Genomic DNA, 18,057 nt, shown 5'->3' on the forward strand with positions numbered 1-18,057 from the left:
GGATTTAGGTTGTTCCCTCATTGTCAGATTGTTTGGGATCAACGACCGTGAATGGAGAGATATGTAATCTGCCAATTAAGGTTACCTCGGAACATCTTGTGATGTTGGTATTTCACACACTACATTGCAATTACAGTCTATATTGTGCAGCAGTAGGTAGAGACAGTGAGATAATCTAATTGATTTATCAGTTACGGTATAGGAACATCAATGGACTCTGAAGTAAATCCAGACGACTTTCATTGCTACAATCTGTGATGCATTATTCTGAATTAACAGCTATCCAGATGTACCGTTGTTGGAAGATCCTAGTCCTCTCACCCCGGATTAGAGGGCGGGGAACATGTGCACGGTATTTGCTACTTTGGTCCGGGAAGTGTCCATTTAATTCCACAGGTTTTTACACACACGTGTTTCATATTTCCGACAAAGAGGATTTACAGGGAAACTGTGTGAACGCATGTGTATTCTATGGGAAACTTCAGTAGAGGCAATTAACTGAGATTCGTGAAGGTATAGCTGAGGTGTCTTTGGGACTACTTATGTCAGTTCACCACGACCTGAATATTTGGGATCAGGTCATCATGGACTGTTTATAGAGTCATATCTGATATTAAATATTAACATTCTAAAGTACATCCAAACTCGTTAAAAGCGAGTCATCTGTTACGATTTACGGGAGACAATGATTCTGTGTTAAAATAGCATCCATACATGCTCATATAACATATTTCAACCATATCTCAGGTGCTCCAACATACACATAGCAAATAACATGTCAACGCCCCATGTGAACGGTTTCAAAAGATTTATGGTGGACATGTGATGGTCAATATAGACAAACTTTATGGATAACAACTTCTTTATGCACTCTCGTGACATAGAAGTTGTTATCCATTAAATGTGTCGATATCGTACGTCCTAGCTTCTAAAATGCCACTCGAAGAAATGTGAAGGTCAGTTCCAAATTTGACGGGTCAGTGACAAAATTTACGTTCAGTGCAATTCAGGACACGCTGACCTTTTTGCGAACATCTACCAGCGCCTTGAGCATGTACTAGTTGCGTGGATATGTGCGCTATATAAGTATCCAATAAAAAGCAACAAAACAACAAGTCAAAACAAAACATCTGGTGAAATGACTGTTCGAAAGGGATTCATGGACACGGTTCGTGATTGAGTGATATTATGAATATGCGAGTTTTCTCGCTTAGAATATGTATAATATTTACAGCTGTACCATTGTAGCGTTTACTAATGAACGTCATCTGATATTTCTCTGCATTCTGGCATGTTACCTGACAAAAAAACGTGTTATTCAAACGCCACAGGTGTGACGTTGTAACTTGAATAGGCGTGAGGTAAGGTTAATATCATGGCATTGTATCGTGAACTCGTGTAGTTTTGTCACGTTAATTGATATAGCATCGTATCGTAAGCTAGTGTAAAGCATTGTATCGTAAACTTGTCAAGCATTGCAACATTTGCTGGTGTACTGTTATATCGTAATCTGGCGTAGCATCGTGATGTTAACTGACGTGGCATTTTAACGTTAACTGGTATAACACAGTAATGTCAACAGGGTCGGTATTGTAACTAATACGTACATTGCTACATAATACGCATTTTTTGCTACGCATAGTTCTTGCTAATGTGTACTGTTGACAAGTGTTTGCTGCAGACAAATCATATATGTGTTTCGTACAGTTGTCTTTTCGTACAGTTGACAAGTGTTCACTACGTACAGTTGACAAGTGTTCGCTCGTGGAGTTGACAAGTGTTCGTTCGTAAGTTGACAAGTGTTCGTTCGTAAGTTGACAAGTGTTCGCTACGTACAGTTGACAAGTGTTCGCTACGTACAGTCAATAAGTGTTCGCTACGTAATCGGTTGCTACGTAGAGTTGACACGTGGTTGCTACGTAGAGTTGACAAGTGTTCGCTCGTACAGTTGACAAGTGTTCGCTACGTACAGTTGACAAGTGTTCGCTACGTACAGTTGACAAGTGTTCGCTACATTTGACAAGTGTTCGCTCGTACAGTTGACAAGTGTTCGCTCGTACAACTGATAAGTGTTCGCTACGTACAGTTGACAAGTGTTCGCTACGTACAACTGATAAGTGTTCGCTACGTACAACTGATAAGTGTTCGCTACGTACAGTTGACAAGTGTTCGCTACGTACAACTGATAAGTGTTCGCTACGTACAGTTGACACGTGGTTCTCACGTACAGTTGGTGTAAACATATTTTATTCAAAAATAGATTGAACATGGATTGGTAAACAAGTCGAAATGGCGTATTTGAATACCTCTCCATTACATACATACATGAACGCAACACATATCAAAGAATATACAGCATGATAGGAAAGCAAGCAACCTGCGTATGGAACATCATTAATCCTTTACAGTTAACGTACAGTTAACAAGTTGTTGCCGAATACGGCTCATGAAGCAGTTTTTAAAGGAATGCTTGATCGAAAATGAGATCTATTTTACATGTGTTTTACTGTGATGGCATGTCGATAGATTGATTAGGTCGGTCCGTGTCACAGATAACAACACTATGGTAGATGTGAACATTGTTATAAGGTCAAAACGTTCGATTTCCAATACTCAACACTCTTATGCACTCAACCCCCCCGGGGAATATTTCTTTTGTATTATATTTTAACAACTTGACAGGAATCACGTACAGGTTATAAAACAGAACAGAAATGCTTTAAAATATTTTCCTGAGTCTATACACTAGTCAGTCTTTTGACCCTAAAACAAATACATGTACATCCAAAACAGCATATGCAATTATAGAATATTTGGCAAAGTCTGGAGTACCAGTTTCAGTTTCTGAAAATGAAGTTAATATCTGGGCTCTTTTGTATCATATCAAGATAATGTAGGAGTTGTTTTATTCGTAAAATATGTTCATTTCATAGACAAGATGTTAGTCTAATCATTAATCGTTGGTCACAGACTATTCCGATATATAGTGAGACTTTCTTGTGAACAACATGTTTCCTTAGAACTTGATACAAGTGTAAACATTAATATATGTAAATGACGCATCAGTATGCATGCACTCGTGCTTGTTATTCAACATGCCAGTGTGTTATAACTGACCATGTGTTATGAAATGAAAATGCATTATGCATGAATGAATAGTTACAAAGGTTACATCACAATGGAGAAGACCAGGAGGGTGCACAGTACCTTTACCCACAAAAAACCGATGCTACAATTATCTTTTGATTATTAACTAGTTATTGTACAAGTAGCACTGTTTAACGAAAAGTGGCGTGTTACTTCAAAATAAGTTCAAACCAAAATAATTGGAAACAAACATCCACCTCTCTTCTGGCTACTGTGCTATTCGTTTCTCGCTGGTTCCTGTGAAATTCCTTTGTTTGGTTTTAGTATAGTGTTAATCATACCCTTGTGTTTACTATCGTCCCCCTTAGATGTGAGCATCATAAACGTTATCAGGTCGTCTCCATTCTCGAGCGGAATGCCGACAGATGCTGGAAGTGTTCCTGTAAAGGAAAGCCATTGGTTGGAAGGTGACAGATGTTGGTACCGCGATGTCAAGGCCAGCCAACGGTACACAAACAACAGTTGTTTCCAGAACAATTCCGTCCTACCTGCATCCGTCCCTGGTCTGTAACCTTTGTCATCCGACAAAAGACCCAAATGATTGCTTCTCATACACTGACCGAATGACCCGCGACAGGTGCGCGTGTCCGCGCGTGCCTAACTCGACCCCCACAGCTCGGGTGTCGGCTTACCCGCCCCGTGCCGCCCATACCCTCAATTACAGAGGCTGTGTTGAAAGATGCATTAAGCTAAACCTCTGAGGCAAATATGGTGAATAGAATTCTTGATGTAACCTCCGAGCCGACTTCAATAGGGTTCTGGGTTCGTGGTCTGTATTGTGCGAAGCCCAATAGTAATGGCCAGACTCCCTGCAGCGTCTGAGCTCTGGATAGGCCACCATTACAGACCCATGACAACGTCTTAACGCAATCAACGTCAGCAGACAATAGACTCTGAATTATGGTAAAATGATTATGCCTGGTTGTATTGAATTTGTAACGTCTTATGAAGGTGACAGGTGTTATTCAAGTTTTCACACGAAAGAGGAAATCGTTGAGTGTGAAGCGGTAGCCATATGTTTGCAAATGATTTTTGATTATGTATAACTCCTTGTCCGGAGAAACACATTATCACTTGAAGGCACTTGGTGCTCTATCAGTGAATATCAATTATAGATTTGAAAACCGATAAAGTTATGGAAATAATCAATTGTGAACCTGAATGTCAGAATCAGAATCGTTTGTTCTCGTGAAAACAGCTGTACGAGAGGAGATGCAAAGAGTATATAACATTATGATAACTAAGATGAGTTTACAGCCTAAGTTGGTTGACATCATCATCATCATCATCGGCAGCAGCAGTAGTAGCAGTAGTGGTGGTAGATCTTACACATAATGCTTTGTCGGAGGCGAGTTTCACGTGTGTTTCTATCTATTATATAAAATGTGGGTAATAGATTGTATACACTGTTGCTAAAAGTGAAAAAACACCTGCTTAACAGTCGGTGGTGATGTATTGATAGGGGTATCATCGCTTTGTTTATGATCTGAAGTATGCAGTGTTTCAGCGACATGTTTCAGCCGAGAAGTGTTCATGTATCTCCAGTAGTGGTTGTTTTCAGAGAAAACGTTTGCATGTTTTGGTCAAATCGAACTTCTTTAAGTAATTTTGGAGTTTCTGCAAACAGAGTAAAATCTTTATGCCACAGTGCCTATTTCGGGTTGATTATAATTGAAGTGACAGTCCCTTTTCCCAGTAATACTACACTATGTAATTTATTTATTTATTTTTAACTTTTGTCTCTAAATGCAATATAGTGTCTCATAGGCCGTATTGGCCGGATGTTGTACTCAATTTTATGCCTATATTTTATGATGCTTTTTATGATGTACAACTTGTGACACTTTAATAAAACAATTTTCTTCTTCTCTTCTTCTCTCCAAAGTCACAAGGATATCTGCTGAAGGCGTAGTCTATTATACGATTCTGACTATACTAAAATCGTGTGTTTGTGAATCACAATGAAATAGCAACCATGTCAGGTGTTCGCGGAACGGGAGGCGCATCCTGTCATGTACACTACTTTCAGCACCCTTTCAACTTCGGAGTTGAGAATCGTATTATGTGAAATCTTTGTTGAAAATACACACTCGATTGTACATCATAAAGTGATAAATATAGACAGCAAAAGGCGACATCGGCTGGAATAAAGCTCGACATGGAAAGTTAAAGTCACCCCCTATGTCTAGTACCCGTGAAGATCCGGGTTACAATTGATCTTCAGTAACCCATGCTTGTCGTAAGAGGCGACTAACGGGATCAGGTGGCCAGACTCGCTGTCTTGGTTGACACATGTCATCGTATCTCGTTTGCGTAGATCGATGCTCATGGTGTTGATCACTGGATTGTCTGGTTGAGACTCGATTACTTACAGACGTCCTACTATAGCTGGAATATGCGGCATAAAATCAACAAACAAACAAACAAGCAAACAACAAGAGTTAGTAAGTCTAGTCAGTTTCACAGTCCCTGCACCATATTATATCCCATTTCACCTACCATGTCTGTAATCTAACAACCCCAAACCAAGTATATTTTTCCTCAGGTTCTGAAATTCCCACCTCGCTGGGACTTCACTTCATATAGAGTTATTTGTTTCTGTCATATCATATACTTTTGGAGACTAAATGTCAGTATCCTTTTGTCATAAAGTCTTGAGGATAGTATTTTTTACTCTGGATCTTTATGCACAGATCTGAATGTGAAACATAGAAGACGAACATATGAAACCTTTGTCACCGTTGGAGTTAACCACGTTGACACATATCCATCACAACGTTCCGGTCTTGAGAAGCGTGACAGAGGTCGTCGTGAACTTGAGACCATAAAGCTATTACATTTAGCCGAAAATGGCCAAGTTTTGAAAGAAGACATTAGTAAAGGCCTTCACTCAGCCAACAGTGTTGATAACAGGTTATCTATGTCTTCGTGTGCTTAGTTCTCTCTGGCAGAAGACGTTAACTCTCTTTTACTTTCGTATAAAATCCCACAGGGGGGCTCGACAATGTTAATGGGTAACTCTACACTCAGGTAGGGGTCAGTGGAAAGTCCATAATTAATGGATAAACGAGGGCACAATTCTTAACGCTAATAGATCTGTGGTATTTCATGGAAGAACTGGCCGTTTGTGAGATATCTAGGTGTCATGCGCTCTCCCTTCGTCCCTGCCATAGTCCATGAACTATACGATGTTACTTTCATTAAGCCCTTACTGAAAAGCTAAAAAGACTGTTTGTGAGATATGTAGGTGTCATACGCGATCCCTTCGTTCCTAACACAGTCCCTCAACTTTGCTATGTTAATTTCCCTAAGCCCTTATAAAAAGCTAAAGAGACAGTTTGTGAGATATCTAGGTGTCGTGCGCAAATCCTTCATCCTTACCACAGTCCATGAAGTTTGCTATGTTAATTTCCCTAAACCCTTACTCGGAAACTATAGCACTATATAGAACAGGCCAGAATTTCTAATCAGAATCTCCCATCTCACGTTTTTTTTAAATAGATAGTGTTAGAATTGATCTTCAGTAACCCATGTTTGTCGTAAGAGGCGACTAACGGGATCGGGTGGTCAGGCTCGCTGACTTGGTTGACACATGTCATCGGTTACCAGTTGCGTAGATCGATGCCCATGCTGTTGATCGCTGGATTGTCTGGTCCACACTCGATTACTTACAGGCCGCCGCCATATAGCTGCAATATTGCTGAGTGCGGCGTAAAACTAAACTCACTCACTCAATTCTAAATCGATTGGCATTTTTAAGTTGGTAAGTAACGGCACGATAGACGTGGATGACATCTTTTTTATGCAATTTTTATGCAACGTTTCAGTGTAACGTGATACGTTATACTGATGTCAAGCAACACTTATTTCCTCTCTTGGTTGACAACGGTAAAACGATCTGCCCTGATAGCGGAGTACATATCTGTGGACTTATCTCAACTCTTGCTTGACAACGATACAAGGATACTGTATACATACCTCCTGGTTTCTATCAAAAATGATATATACATGTATTCAGATATTCAGAGACTAAGTGATAGTCTAGCGCCCCCCTCTGTGACTAAACAAAGCTGTAAACGCCACTACCAACCAATACCTTTTTTTAAATAAAGTAGTAATACGCTGTGACAAAATATACCTAATAATGTCAAAATATATTCAGTATATGAATTTGTAAGTCATGTAATGGTTGGCATTGTGCTGGTAATGGGTCGTTTGTTGATTGTATATTTGGATCAGTTTTAATCTAATCTTCTTAACGGATTAGGATTATGGTAATTGCCGGGTGTCAGTTGTCATGCGCACAGGCCAGCAGCACTCTCTCCGACATGGAGTAACCGTGGCATGTGTGAAAATTATCACCTATTTGTAAATGGAGTTATCAGCATGTGTGAAATTTGACATCCGCACGTGAAACAGTGATGATGTGTTATTGATAATTGAAAACCTGGCTGATTGACACCGGTGATTGACAGGCAGTGATATATATACGTCACCTCCCTCGTGCATGTTGCAGTAACTGTCTCGAGAAGAGCGTGTGTACATCTCACCAATGTAAGTACCCAGAAGTCGTTGTGGATTGTGGTTACATTGTTTTCATTCAAGAATCCAAGGCTTGATCATGGGTAGTCCCTGAACCACATTATTTTCCCTTTCTGCCGTGCTTAAACCCTAAATGAAGCAAGTCTAGATTTCCACAGGTTCTGAATCTCACATCTCAATGTAGGGCCTTTTCAGTTTAAAAGGAATTATTTGTTTCAAAATTAAAAAATTTCAGAACAAAGTGTTAATCTAGAGCAGGGGATAACGTACTCAACCTTACGCCAACGAAACATGATGATTAAATAGATATATGTATTTTCCGATACAAAATAATTCTTCTTGAGATATCTTGTTTTTCATAACATTGGGTCGCGAACATATCCTTTAATCTCCCAATATATATATACAGTATTATCAAGCAGTATGTATCCTAGGCGACATCACGTTTATAAATATCGTAAATCTTCTTGGGTTTGGGACAACTAAAGCTCCAGTACCTTGTTACAAAGGGAACGTGGGTATTAGATCCTGTATCGTGTGGTTTCTAATATTTTAGTGTCACAATGACAACAGTTGTCAGTTACCCATTGCTTCCCCGCCCCATAAACACGTCAATACAAGTGACACTATATCTGAATAGTATTGTGAAGAGAGTGAGAGTTTAGTTTTAAGCCGCATTCAGCAATATTACAGCTATATGGCGGCGGTATGTAAATAATCGAGTCTGGACCAGACAATCCAGTGATCAACATCATGCCCGTCGTTCTACGCAAATGGGATACGATGACATGTGTCAACCAAGTCAGCGGGCCTGACCACCCGATCCCATTATTCGCCTCTTAGGACAAGCATGGGTTATTGAAGACTAATTCTGACCCGGATCTTCACGGGTCTTGTGATGGGAGAGTGAGTGTTTGAGCATAATGTTATATTTTGAAACACATCTTAATGTCATACAAATGCGTCCAGAGAATCACTTCTTTTTCAAAGGTGAACAAATCTACTAGACTTGAGGTAGGGGTATATATAATGCGTGAAGGGCATGTCTTGTTTTCTCCTTTGACATGGCTGGAAAGGAAAGGTGTAAAACAACAAGCTCATGCCTAAATCTAGACGTTCCCTTAATTTTTCTCATCAGTATACTACTTTGAATAATGCTCAACACATTACTATAAATTCAGATTAGCGCCACCTCTTAACGAAGACAAACCGGTATGATTGGTGCACAATGCTAAATGCTAAACCATTGATCCGCTTACGTCACATGACCCGCGGGGATAATTTTTCTGTTCTCGAGAAACTGACCACGTGACAATATTACATCCATATTAGTACTGACCCATAAGCTCCATATAATACAGTTTCTAAATGTAATATACCTTGCAAAGCTTATCTACCCGCTGTATATGAATACATGTATACAGTGTATACCCAGTGTATATGAAGCAATATGTTTCAGCTTAACGTACATGCCGGAGCTATTCTGAATGTATTTGTTACCACGATGTGCAATGTACAGCCTTACTAAGTTGATATCAGGTACGTTTACTATATTAGAATCTGAACTATCCTCAATCTCATTTAATGCGTTTTTGCGTTCCTACAATTAAAATCTTGTTTGATTGCCGAAGTGAAGAATAAGACGCTGATATCGTTATCTTCGGATTAATATTCTTTGGAATTTGAAGTCCGTAATTGAAATGGCTCCACTGAGATATGGCGTTCATCTTATTAATGTATATAACATGATCTCAAGCTGGAACATGTTGGAGTTCTATGACATGTTACGATTAATGCAGGGTATAAAATGATTGATCTTAGCAATCACGTACACCTATTGTAGTAAATTGATTGATTATAAAACGTCAGCTATATTACAGACGAGTGTAAATTTAGGAGATAAACATTATGTGTTTATTATTTGAGGGTGTTGTTGAGTTTTGGATGTCCCGAAATTTTTTTTTTGAAGACGGCGGTGTTAGTGGTAGGTTAAATTCTTGCAGTTTCCGTAATTTTCTATAGCACTTATCATTACATGAACTCATAGCAGTGACAGGCATGACGTCACGCAGGAATGTCAGTACGTCATGATGACGTCATGCATTTACGTAACAACTAACCTGTCTGTTTAGCAGACTGTAGGCAAAAGCGAATAGTTCAGCTCAAACGTGTTGTGTATAGGTGTAGTATCCGTTTTGCTGGAACGAGTTTTATTTCCTGTTCTTTTTCAAATTTAGTATGGAGATATAAACAAAAGACGCACCTCAACAAATGTATTCATATGCAGCACACATCCCCATTCAGATGACCAAAGAAACTATTTCATATTGCTGAGCATTGGAAGAATATTTAAAAATACGATGGGGTAGATGCAGAGTTGCGCCCCTTAGGTGAAAGGCTCGGCTGGCCTTGGGTTCGAATGCCAGAATCATCCTAATTATGATCCTTGTTTTCACAACATACAAGTGCAGGTCGTTGGTAACACCTCAACTGGCTTACTCTTCACTGGAGCCGTAAGTCGGGTCAGGTAGCTGTCGATATTGGTGCAGGTAATTCTAAACATTGCACACACACGGGATTGGCACTAACCCACCATTATGAATAACTTACAATCACCAGCACAAAACAGTTGCTATTGTAAAGATCCTGCCAACAATGGAGGCACCCAGTGGAACTATCTGTATGGTTCAAACTCCAGCCCAACAATACTTCTTGAAAGTAACACAAAGCTCCACCAGCCAGTAACAATGCAACAAAAGCATATTGATAAACAAGAAATTATCTTTATAAATATTTAATATCAGTAACGATTTAATAACTATAATCAACATACTTGTATATTGCATTTTTCGAAGTCTCTCGCCCATGGTATCATTAGTACGCATGTCAGTGGCTGGATCTAATACAGGATGTACTGTAGTGTATTCGGGTGTACTCTGGTGGGAAGTCATGCAAGTCACTCGTTCACTTGTCTGTCGCATTGATTTCCATCTGTCATTTGTGAGTCTAGAGTTAAGCTAGTTTCCCACATATATTATTTACTCACAACCAACACTGTATATGTCCGTCTTTGAAGTGCTCAGGCAGGTAGCTTTCTGATGCCGCCTTTTAGCAGAGTCGAAGGATTATGATTGTAAATATTTAAGTCAACAAAGTCTGTGGTGAACATTCCTGGTTTTGTAGGTAACAGACAAACGTCTGTACCTGCTTCAAGCTGATGATTGTATTCAGTGGTAGATGTGAGTCACAGACGTGGATAGATATAAGCACTGTGTAGGGGTTTTCCTTTCACTCATAGATGTATTTCTATTGAAGTCCACTCAAGGGTACCGCCCCTATGATAAATAAAGGCCTAGGTGTATAAAAGACAGGAAGACGTGCGTTGTGATGGTGCATGTGGGAAATTTAACATCCATACTTCTAGCAGTAGTTGGTATACAAACTAAAAGGTGTCTTACTAGGCGAGTCAGAATTAAGTTTACACCGATAATATGCACTTTGCAAATTGTACTTATAGACTGATAATCAATAAACAGCAACGACGTGCACTGTACGCTACGTCCCTGGGTGTCTTCAGTTTTTGAATTGTAATTAGACCTAATATTGCTAATGTATAATACTTATAAGCAGTATTAAGACTTTGAGTGACATGTAGAAGTGATGTACCCAAGAACGAAACTTTACTGGCTGTCAACGGACGAAACGTTGTGTTCCTCATAACTGAGATGTGGACACCCATGAATTCTCTCTCTTACGAATTGTGAGTGAGGGAGTTACGTTTTTAGTCAGTATTCCAGCCATATCGTTACTAAAACAAGTTGTATATTTATGATAATAAGAACCTGCTGACAACGGACAGTAAAAGCAACTAGAATATCACAGATATAGATATAATACAAGCACATAACCTTAAAACTATGTTACTATTGGAAACTATATAACATAAAACGGGCTATAGATCGCCAGCAGTTGAAGGTAGATCACCCTACTAGAGACTTGTGTGAATAGCTTTGTTAGGTACTGAATGTTGTTACCAGTGTAATATGATTTAAAAGTGAAAGAACATATTTTATTTGATTATGATAACTTTATTGTCACTGAAATTCTGAACATTTCGAAGCTCATTCATCCAATCGTGTAGGCAATTACTACCAAAGCTACACAATGAGATGTACATTTGCCTACATTACCACGAGTGATAGACCTGGCGTCCTGTCTGAAAGTATGTAGATATATACCCAAGTTTTCACATTCCGACATTGTGAAGGCCGTTATGATTCAATCTGAAACACAATAACGGGTGTACATTTCTACCTACCTCAGTGATATCGGGGTGATATGTAATTATATTTCCACCGTATCATTAAAGACGTGTCACAAGCCGACAATTGGATGTTCTCAGGCAATACAATAATGGCGGACGGTTTGACACTGTTACTAGATGTTAGCTATGAACACGTAACACGCAGTTAACTAGAGGTATTTCAGTTGTACGTTTCTGGGTGTTATCACAATCATAAAAGTGTCCCTGGCGAACTTCATTACACGTTGTGGTCCAACAGAGGTATTTAACGTACATCTGTAGCATGCTAATGAGGTGTTGTGACACGCCATGCTTGACTGACGTGTGTACATAGCACAGTAAAGTCATCTATTTCACCCACCTGGGAGTCTTAAGTTTTACGTTGCCTATTGTGTTGCTGGATTGGTGGGCGTGCATGTTAACGTTGGGAATAGTGGCATTATTTGTCAGACCAATATACTATTTAGTGGGTAACGAGGTCGGTTTAAAGTTCTAATTACATCATAGGAAGCAGTACATAATTACGTCACTGGTAGCTACTATTTGTTGCATTGTGGTCGTCTAAACGATGTTTATCTTTGTAACGAGTGTGCATCAGAACGTGGGCTAGTTTGTCTATATCAAATGAGATCTTGATAGTGTGAAGTCTAATGGAATGCCACGTACATTAGCACAGCAAGCTCCTGCCTACTTTGTCTGTGAATAATTACGTTAAATAATCATCTACAGTATGTCAACTATTAGTCTGTAATACAGACCCTGAACAAATACATCCAAGAAAGCACATGCAAGTCTAGAATATGTATCAAGTCTACATTTCCACTGGTTTTGAAAATCTCAGGGCTCCTTTTCATTATATTATACTTTTTTAGTATTTTTCTGTAAAATATGTTCATTTCAGAGACTAGTTGTTAGTCTAGTCCACTATCGACATCTTCCATTATTTCTAGACTCAGGTTGCATGTGCGTGTAAGCGTAACTAGATACTCCATAGCTTATCGTAAATCTATGCCGTATATTTACAAACAGGTTTTCAACAAAGGACAGACAGAGGTCTTCTCCAATTAATTTTCTGAAAAATACACAAGTGTTGGGATAAAAAAAACACATACAAACTTGTCTCATTTGCCCATCCTTGTCCTCGTTTTGAGATCGTTAGGATATAAATATTTCAAATATAATGGATACTTTATTCGCTGTATTCGTTGTACTCATAACCACCGTTATGACATTATTATGAACCTTTATGTAGTGCAATGCGTAACAGTCTAATAAATACATTTATATTATCCCTTTAAATATATACGATTTGGGCTTTGAATTACTGACAAAATATTTATCGAGATAAATTATCTGCTAATGTCCGAACCATCTGTAATCATGATGGCTGCCAAACTCTATACGTATTTGTTATCATTGTGATTATCACAGTGTTTGGTGTGTAATGATATGATAAGGAATGAAATGATAACACTTAGATGTTATCGTTACCGTAACTGATAGACTAGACTAGTGTGTTAAGCGTGTTTGTCCGTCTTTCCATCTGTCATCGTAATCCAGTGCCTCTTGTTCCCCAATATCCCATCTTATCTACACGTTTTTATCCAGCCCTGTCTCCGTTCTCGTCATCTCGATCCCCAGCTTCGACGCTCTAAGACAATATTATCACAACCTCTCCACCCCACCCTGCCACCACGTTTCTGACAGGTCTTGGCAGGTCTAGCGCCAATGTGATGGTGTTGATAGTCAGGATTAGACGCAGCCATTCTGTCTCCAATTAAATTAATTATTATTTCAGAGTCGTGTCTGTTATACATTTCAACACATACATGATGAAGTATTATTGGTTGTAAGGATGAGCGATTAACGAGGGTAGCGTAACAAATGCATGGTTATAAAAATATTGATATGTTATTGATTCTATTTCAGTTAGACCTCCGAGAGCAGAGTGGGGAGCTGACGCGGCAGATGTGGTTGTTGTATGTTACATTTGAAGACGTCATTTGTATCAACCATCCACACCGTGCAGCAGCACTGTTGGCGACATCAGTCGACATCGACCACTACCTGCATCGTCCTGTAGGCGGAAGAAATCGCCTACCCGTTAGTGGAGATAAGAGGACAGGGATAAGAAGGAAAGATAACGCTCTCAGAAGGAAGAGGATAATTAGGTGTGATCATCAAGGCTTGAAAGACCCAGTAGGGCGCCATCCTTCTAACGTTTGCCGCTCTGATAAATGTGTTGCATGCAGATGTGGTCCTGAGCTGAATCAACAGTCGTCTGAAAGGTCTTGTTTAGATCGACAACAGATTGCCAGCGTAGGACTTGTTTCATTGGACGTTTCCGTGTCTTACAGAACAGATTTTGAATATAACGATCAATCAAGTTGTTTCGTTGGATGTAAAGGGTTTGGTGTGGATGGACATCGTCCTGACTTGGGGCACGTGGAGTGGACAAAGGGGGTAATAAGACGCCGGCCCGTGGGTAGAGGTTCGTGTAAAGTGACAGGTGATACTACAAGTGGGTTCTTCACACAGGACCCTAAAACAAATGACTGCGATCGTGGGCGTGTTATCAATGACCCACTAGACAATAGGACCACTGGACAGTTCCTGGACAAAGAGAGTAAGGTTACTGGACACTCAACACTAATGCGATCGGTCAGCGGAAAAAGGACTGGCCAATTTGTGGCTGGCAGCTCATTGGTCAGCCGAGCAAATCGCCACGGTCAATCAGGTCACGCTTCATTACGTGCCGATTCAGCTGGGGGATTTGGGTCGGCTAAGGAACAAATTCGTAACACTTTCACCAACCACAGCAGCGAGATGAACGGAGGCCCAGTGGCTGTCCAGCAAAGCGCTTGGCACTGCAGGAATGATTATAGTTTAGCAAGGGCTGTACCCGGTCACAGAGTGACCCAGCCAGTGTCTCACCCACCCGCCAGTCCCGTCTGTAGACCCGACTGGAGCAGACGACCCGCTGGAACACACCGAGCTGCAGTTAAGGAGCAGGGCAGCTATATGCATCAGATAAAACAAACCAGTTCGGGATACCAGTCGGATATGTTGTCAGTGATAACACAGACGGGTTTCACTCGTCAGGTGCATAACAGGCCCGACACTGTTTACAGATCGGATCGCGCAGCACGCAGAATGAACGAGTGCAGAGTAGGGAGGAAGTCGAGCCCGGTAGCAGACGACACACAACTGTCACCAGTCACCATATCGAGCGGGTATGAAAGCGACTCGATCCCGTCTCCCGTTCAATCAGAACTGGACAAGTTTAAGAGCTGTGTCAACACGGACGATGACCACACGGACTATTTCTCTCAGTCGGACACTTACCCTAAGTCAGATACACGGGATAATCAAACACAAGAGGGTACATGTGGAACATTGCCATTGAAGGTGAGATCTAAACAAGCACCATTCGCACCAACTCTCGGTAAATCACGCTTTGTGAGATTTGGTCAACATCATAATGCCATACTTCCCAGCTCTCAGTCAGGGCAGCACCCTTCAATATGTCATAAACAGAGTCACAAGTTGGCTAAAGTGACGAGATCTATGTATGCGATTATTCATGATCTTCAAAACGAGAATGCCTCGAGGAAGATGAGACGGCATTCGAGTGACGCAGTTAAGGAAAACCGCTCATGTGGGTGTGAGGATGGAACAGTGTCAATGTCACCCATATTCAGCCCCGAACTTCGATCCAGGGCAGATGTGCTTGTAACTCAAAGCGAATCTGAAGAAAATCTGCACGTGAGATACCAAGATTCTAAAGCAGACGACACCCCCACACGGACCGACTCGGCGTTTAACGATCCGAGCTTAGTTTCATCCAATGAACGATACTCCCAAATCAGGAAGCAACAATGTGCTTTGTCAGGTGTAACACAAAGGTTATTCAATATGGATATACGACAACAAAGTGCTTTTGAAGATGATAGCATTAAACCAGCTGATCGAGCAGACGATAACCAGCGACTTGATCAGGTCATGCGTGGGTCGCCCCGGCAGGGAACAAAATGCTCGAAAACCAGCGAAGCGCGAAGTGACAATGAACATATATACGAAGTTATTCCGGGTGACGAAAGCGTGATTAGTACACAGGGTTTGGTATCGTGTGAAAACACCAAGCTAGCACTCGCGAAGTGGACGACTGTGGGTAACTTGGAGACGTCCCCAGATATTCCTCCGGCCCTACCTGAGAGAAAATACACGGGTCAGAAAATGGACCCCCCGATCCCTCCAAGGTGCGTGAACGTGTGTAACAACAGTGCTTCAAACAGAGGGGAACGTTCCCTCGTTTTGTGTGATTCTTCAAACCAGGACTACGCGATTGTGTGTAAAAAGAAATCGCTTGATAACGTGTCTCTCGATGGATACTTGGGTCGACAGGACGACTGTGATGCTTTGTCGGACTTAGACAGTGAGTTGTACGCCCGTGTCTGCCCCCTCAACCCAGACAGAGGAACACTTTTGATTTTTCCGACCTTACGTCAGAGACATACTGTCGTTTGGACCCCGTGAAACAGGTCCAGGAAATAGACCAGTGGTCGTCAGGTGACGTCCTCAACTTCATCGATGGCATCCACGAACATCACACGCCTAAAACCAGGGCGAATATCTACACCCTGCTCCAAAACAGCAAAACGAGAGCAAAATTTTCGGAGTCACTGGAAATAGAAACCCAGTTATTACATAAAGGATTATTATGTAACCCTTGGGTAGAGGTCAGTAATGACGTCATGGAGCCGATGACGTCAGAGTCATTCAAACGTGATTTCCGGCATGAGATTCAGCCTTCCTACGTATAAACTCTGGCTGGGTTGATATGATGTGTATTGACTGTGATAAACTGATCAGAGTGTGAATCCATCCACGAATCATGGAACCTATGCATGAACATGACCTCTGACACGTGGACATGACCTGCCTGTGCTAGTATTTATTATTGACTGTATTCCATGATCCACTTCTGGGACTTGTAATCCATAATTATCACCATATGATTTAACAAAGGTCGGAATAGCGACCTCGTATGATTGGTTGGCGTGAATGTCATTGAATTTGATACAACTGAGTGATCTTTGGTATGAATGGTGTACTCACTGGGGAATCATCATATCATCTGTGTATGATTGGTATACCCGCGGAGTGATCTCATGTATGTGTCCCTTCTGTGTGATTGGTGAACCTACGCGGTGTGATCTGTATATTGTTATTTGGTCTCTGATATCATGGATGAATGTGATACCGCTGTGTGATATCATATGTGTATGGATGCCCGGAATATGTAAAGAGGATACTTTGTATGATCTGTTTTTAATGCTCAGTAAACAATACTTTCATAGACACGTGTATGGTTCTTTTTTACCTACTTTGCCGTTGGACTGAAGTGAGTGAGTTTAGTTTTACGCCGCACCCAGCAATATTACAGCTATATGGCGGCGGTCTGTAAATAATCCGAGTCTGGACCACAATCCAGTGATCAACAGCATGAGCATCGATCTACCTACTGAGTAAGGTCTTGTGCCGCTTTTAGCAACATTCCAGGGACAGAGGGCACCTGCAACGTGTGGGGTCCGAACCCGTGCCTTCGTCGTGATGAGCGAACACTTTAACCACTAGGCTACACCATTGCTCTTGATGTTATCTACCCAAGCCAGGTTATTGGCTGTCTAATATTTGAGATGGGTGTTTTGTGTAGGTTGACACTTATTCGCTAAATTAGGTGTTGGCTGTGTGACCAGAGTGTGTGTCACTGTGAACGATCGCTGGAATATTGACGTCATCGTAAACCACTTCTCTACCTATTTAGTAAACGAGAGTATGGTATAGACGATTACATAAATCTACCACGAAATTAGGGCACAAATAGTGGCGTTAGCATATCGTGCCCTATATATGGGGAATAGAACGTAGTCTTAGGCGCGACGAACGACCGCTTTAACCACTGGGCTACCGACCAACATCTTTTCAAGAGCAGTAGATGACACATTTGTAAATGGGTAAAACGCTGTCTTCATTTTCATCAAGATATAACGACGATGTTCTTA

The 18,057-nt window shown here is 40.9% G+C and overlaps 1 protein-coding gene across 4 annotated transcripts in view; it reads left to right on the forward strand.

The window, feature by feature from the left end:
* Positions 1 to 17,351, forward strand: part of LOC124258633 — a 48,475-nt gene extending 31,124 nt beyond the window's left edge. For all 4 annotated transcript variants that reach the window (XM_046692700.1, XM_046692702.1, XM_046692704.1 and 1 more), the window contains one exon: positions 13,922 to 17,351. In XM_046692700.1, the coding sequence (XP_046548656.1) occupies positions 13,922 to 16,528 (2,607 nt within the window). In that variant the 3' untranslated portion in view covers positions 16,529 to 17,351. The remainder of the gene's footprint in view (positions 1 to 13,921) is intronic.
* Positions 17,352 to 18,057: the final 706 nt, after the last annotated feature.

Source organism: Haliotis rubra, unplaced genomic scaffold (genome assembly GCF_003918875.1).
Source record: "Haliotis rubra isolate DU_JTF1 unplaced genomic scaffold, ASM391887v1 Scf7, whole genome shotgun sequence".
Lineage (NCBI taxonomy): Eukaryota > Metazoa > Mollusca > Gastropoda > Lepetellida > Haliotidae > Haliotis > Haliotis rubra.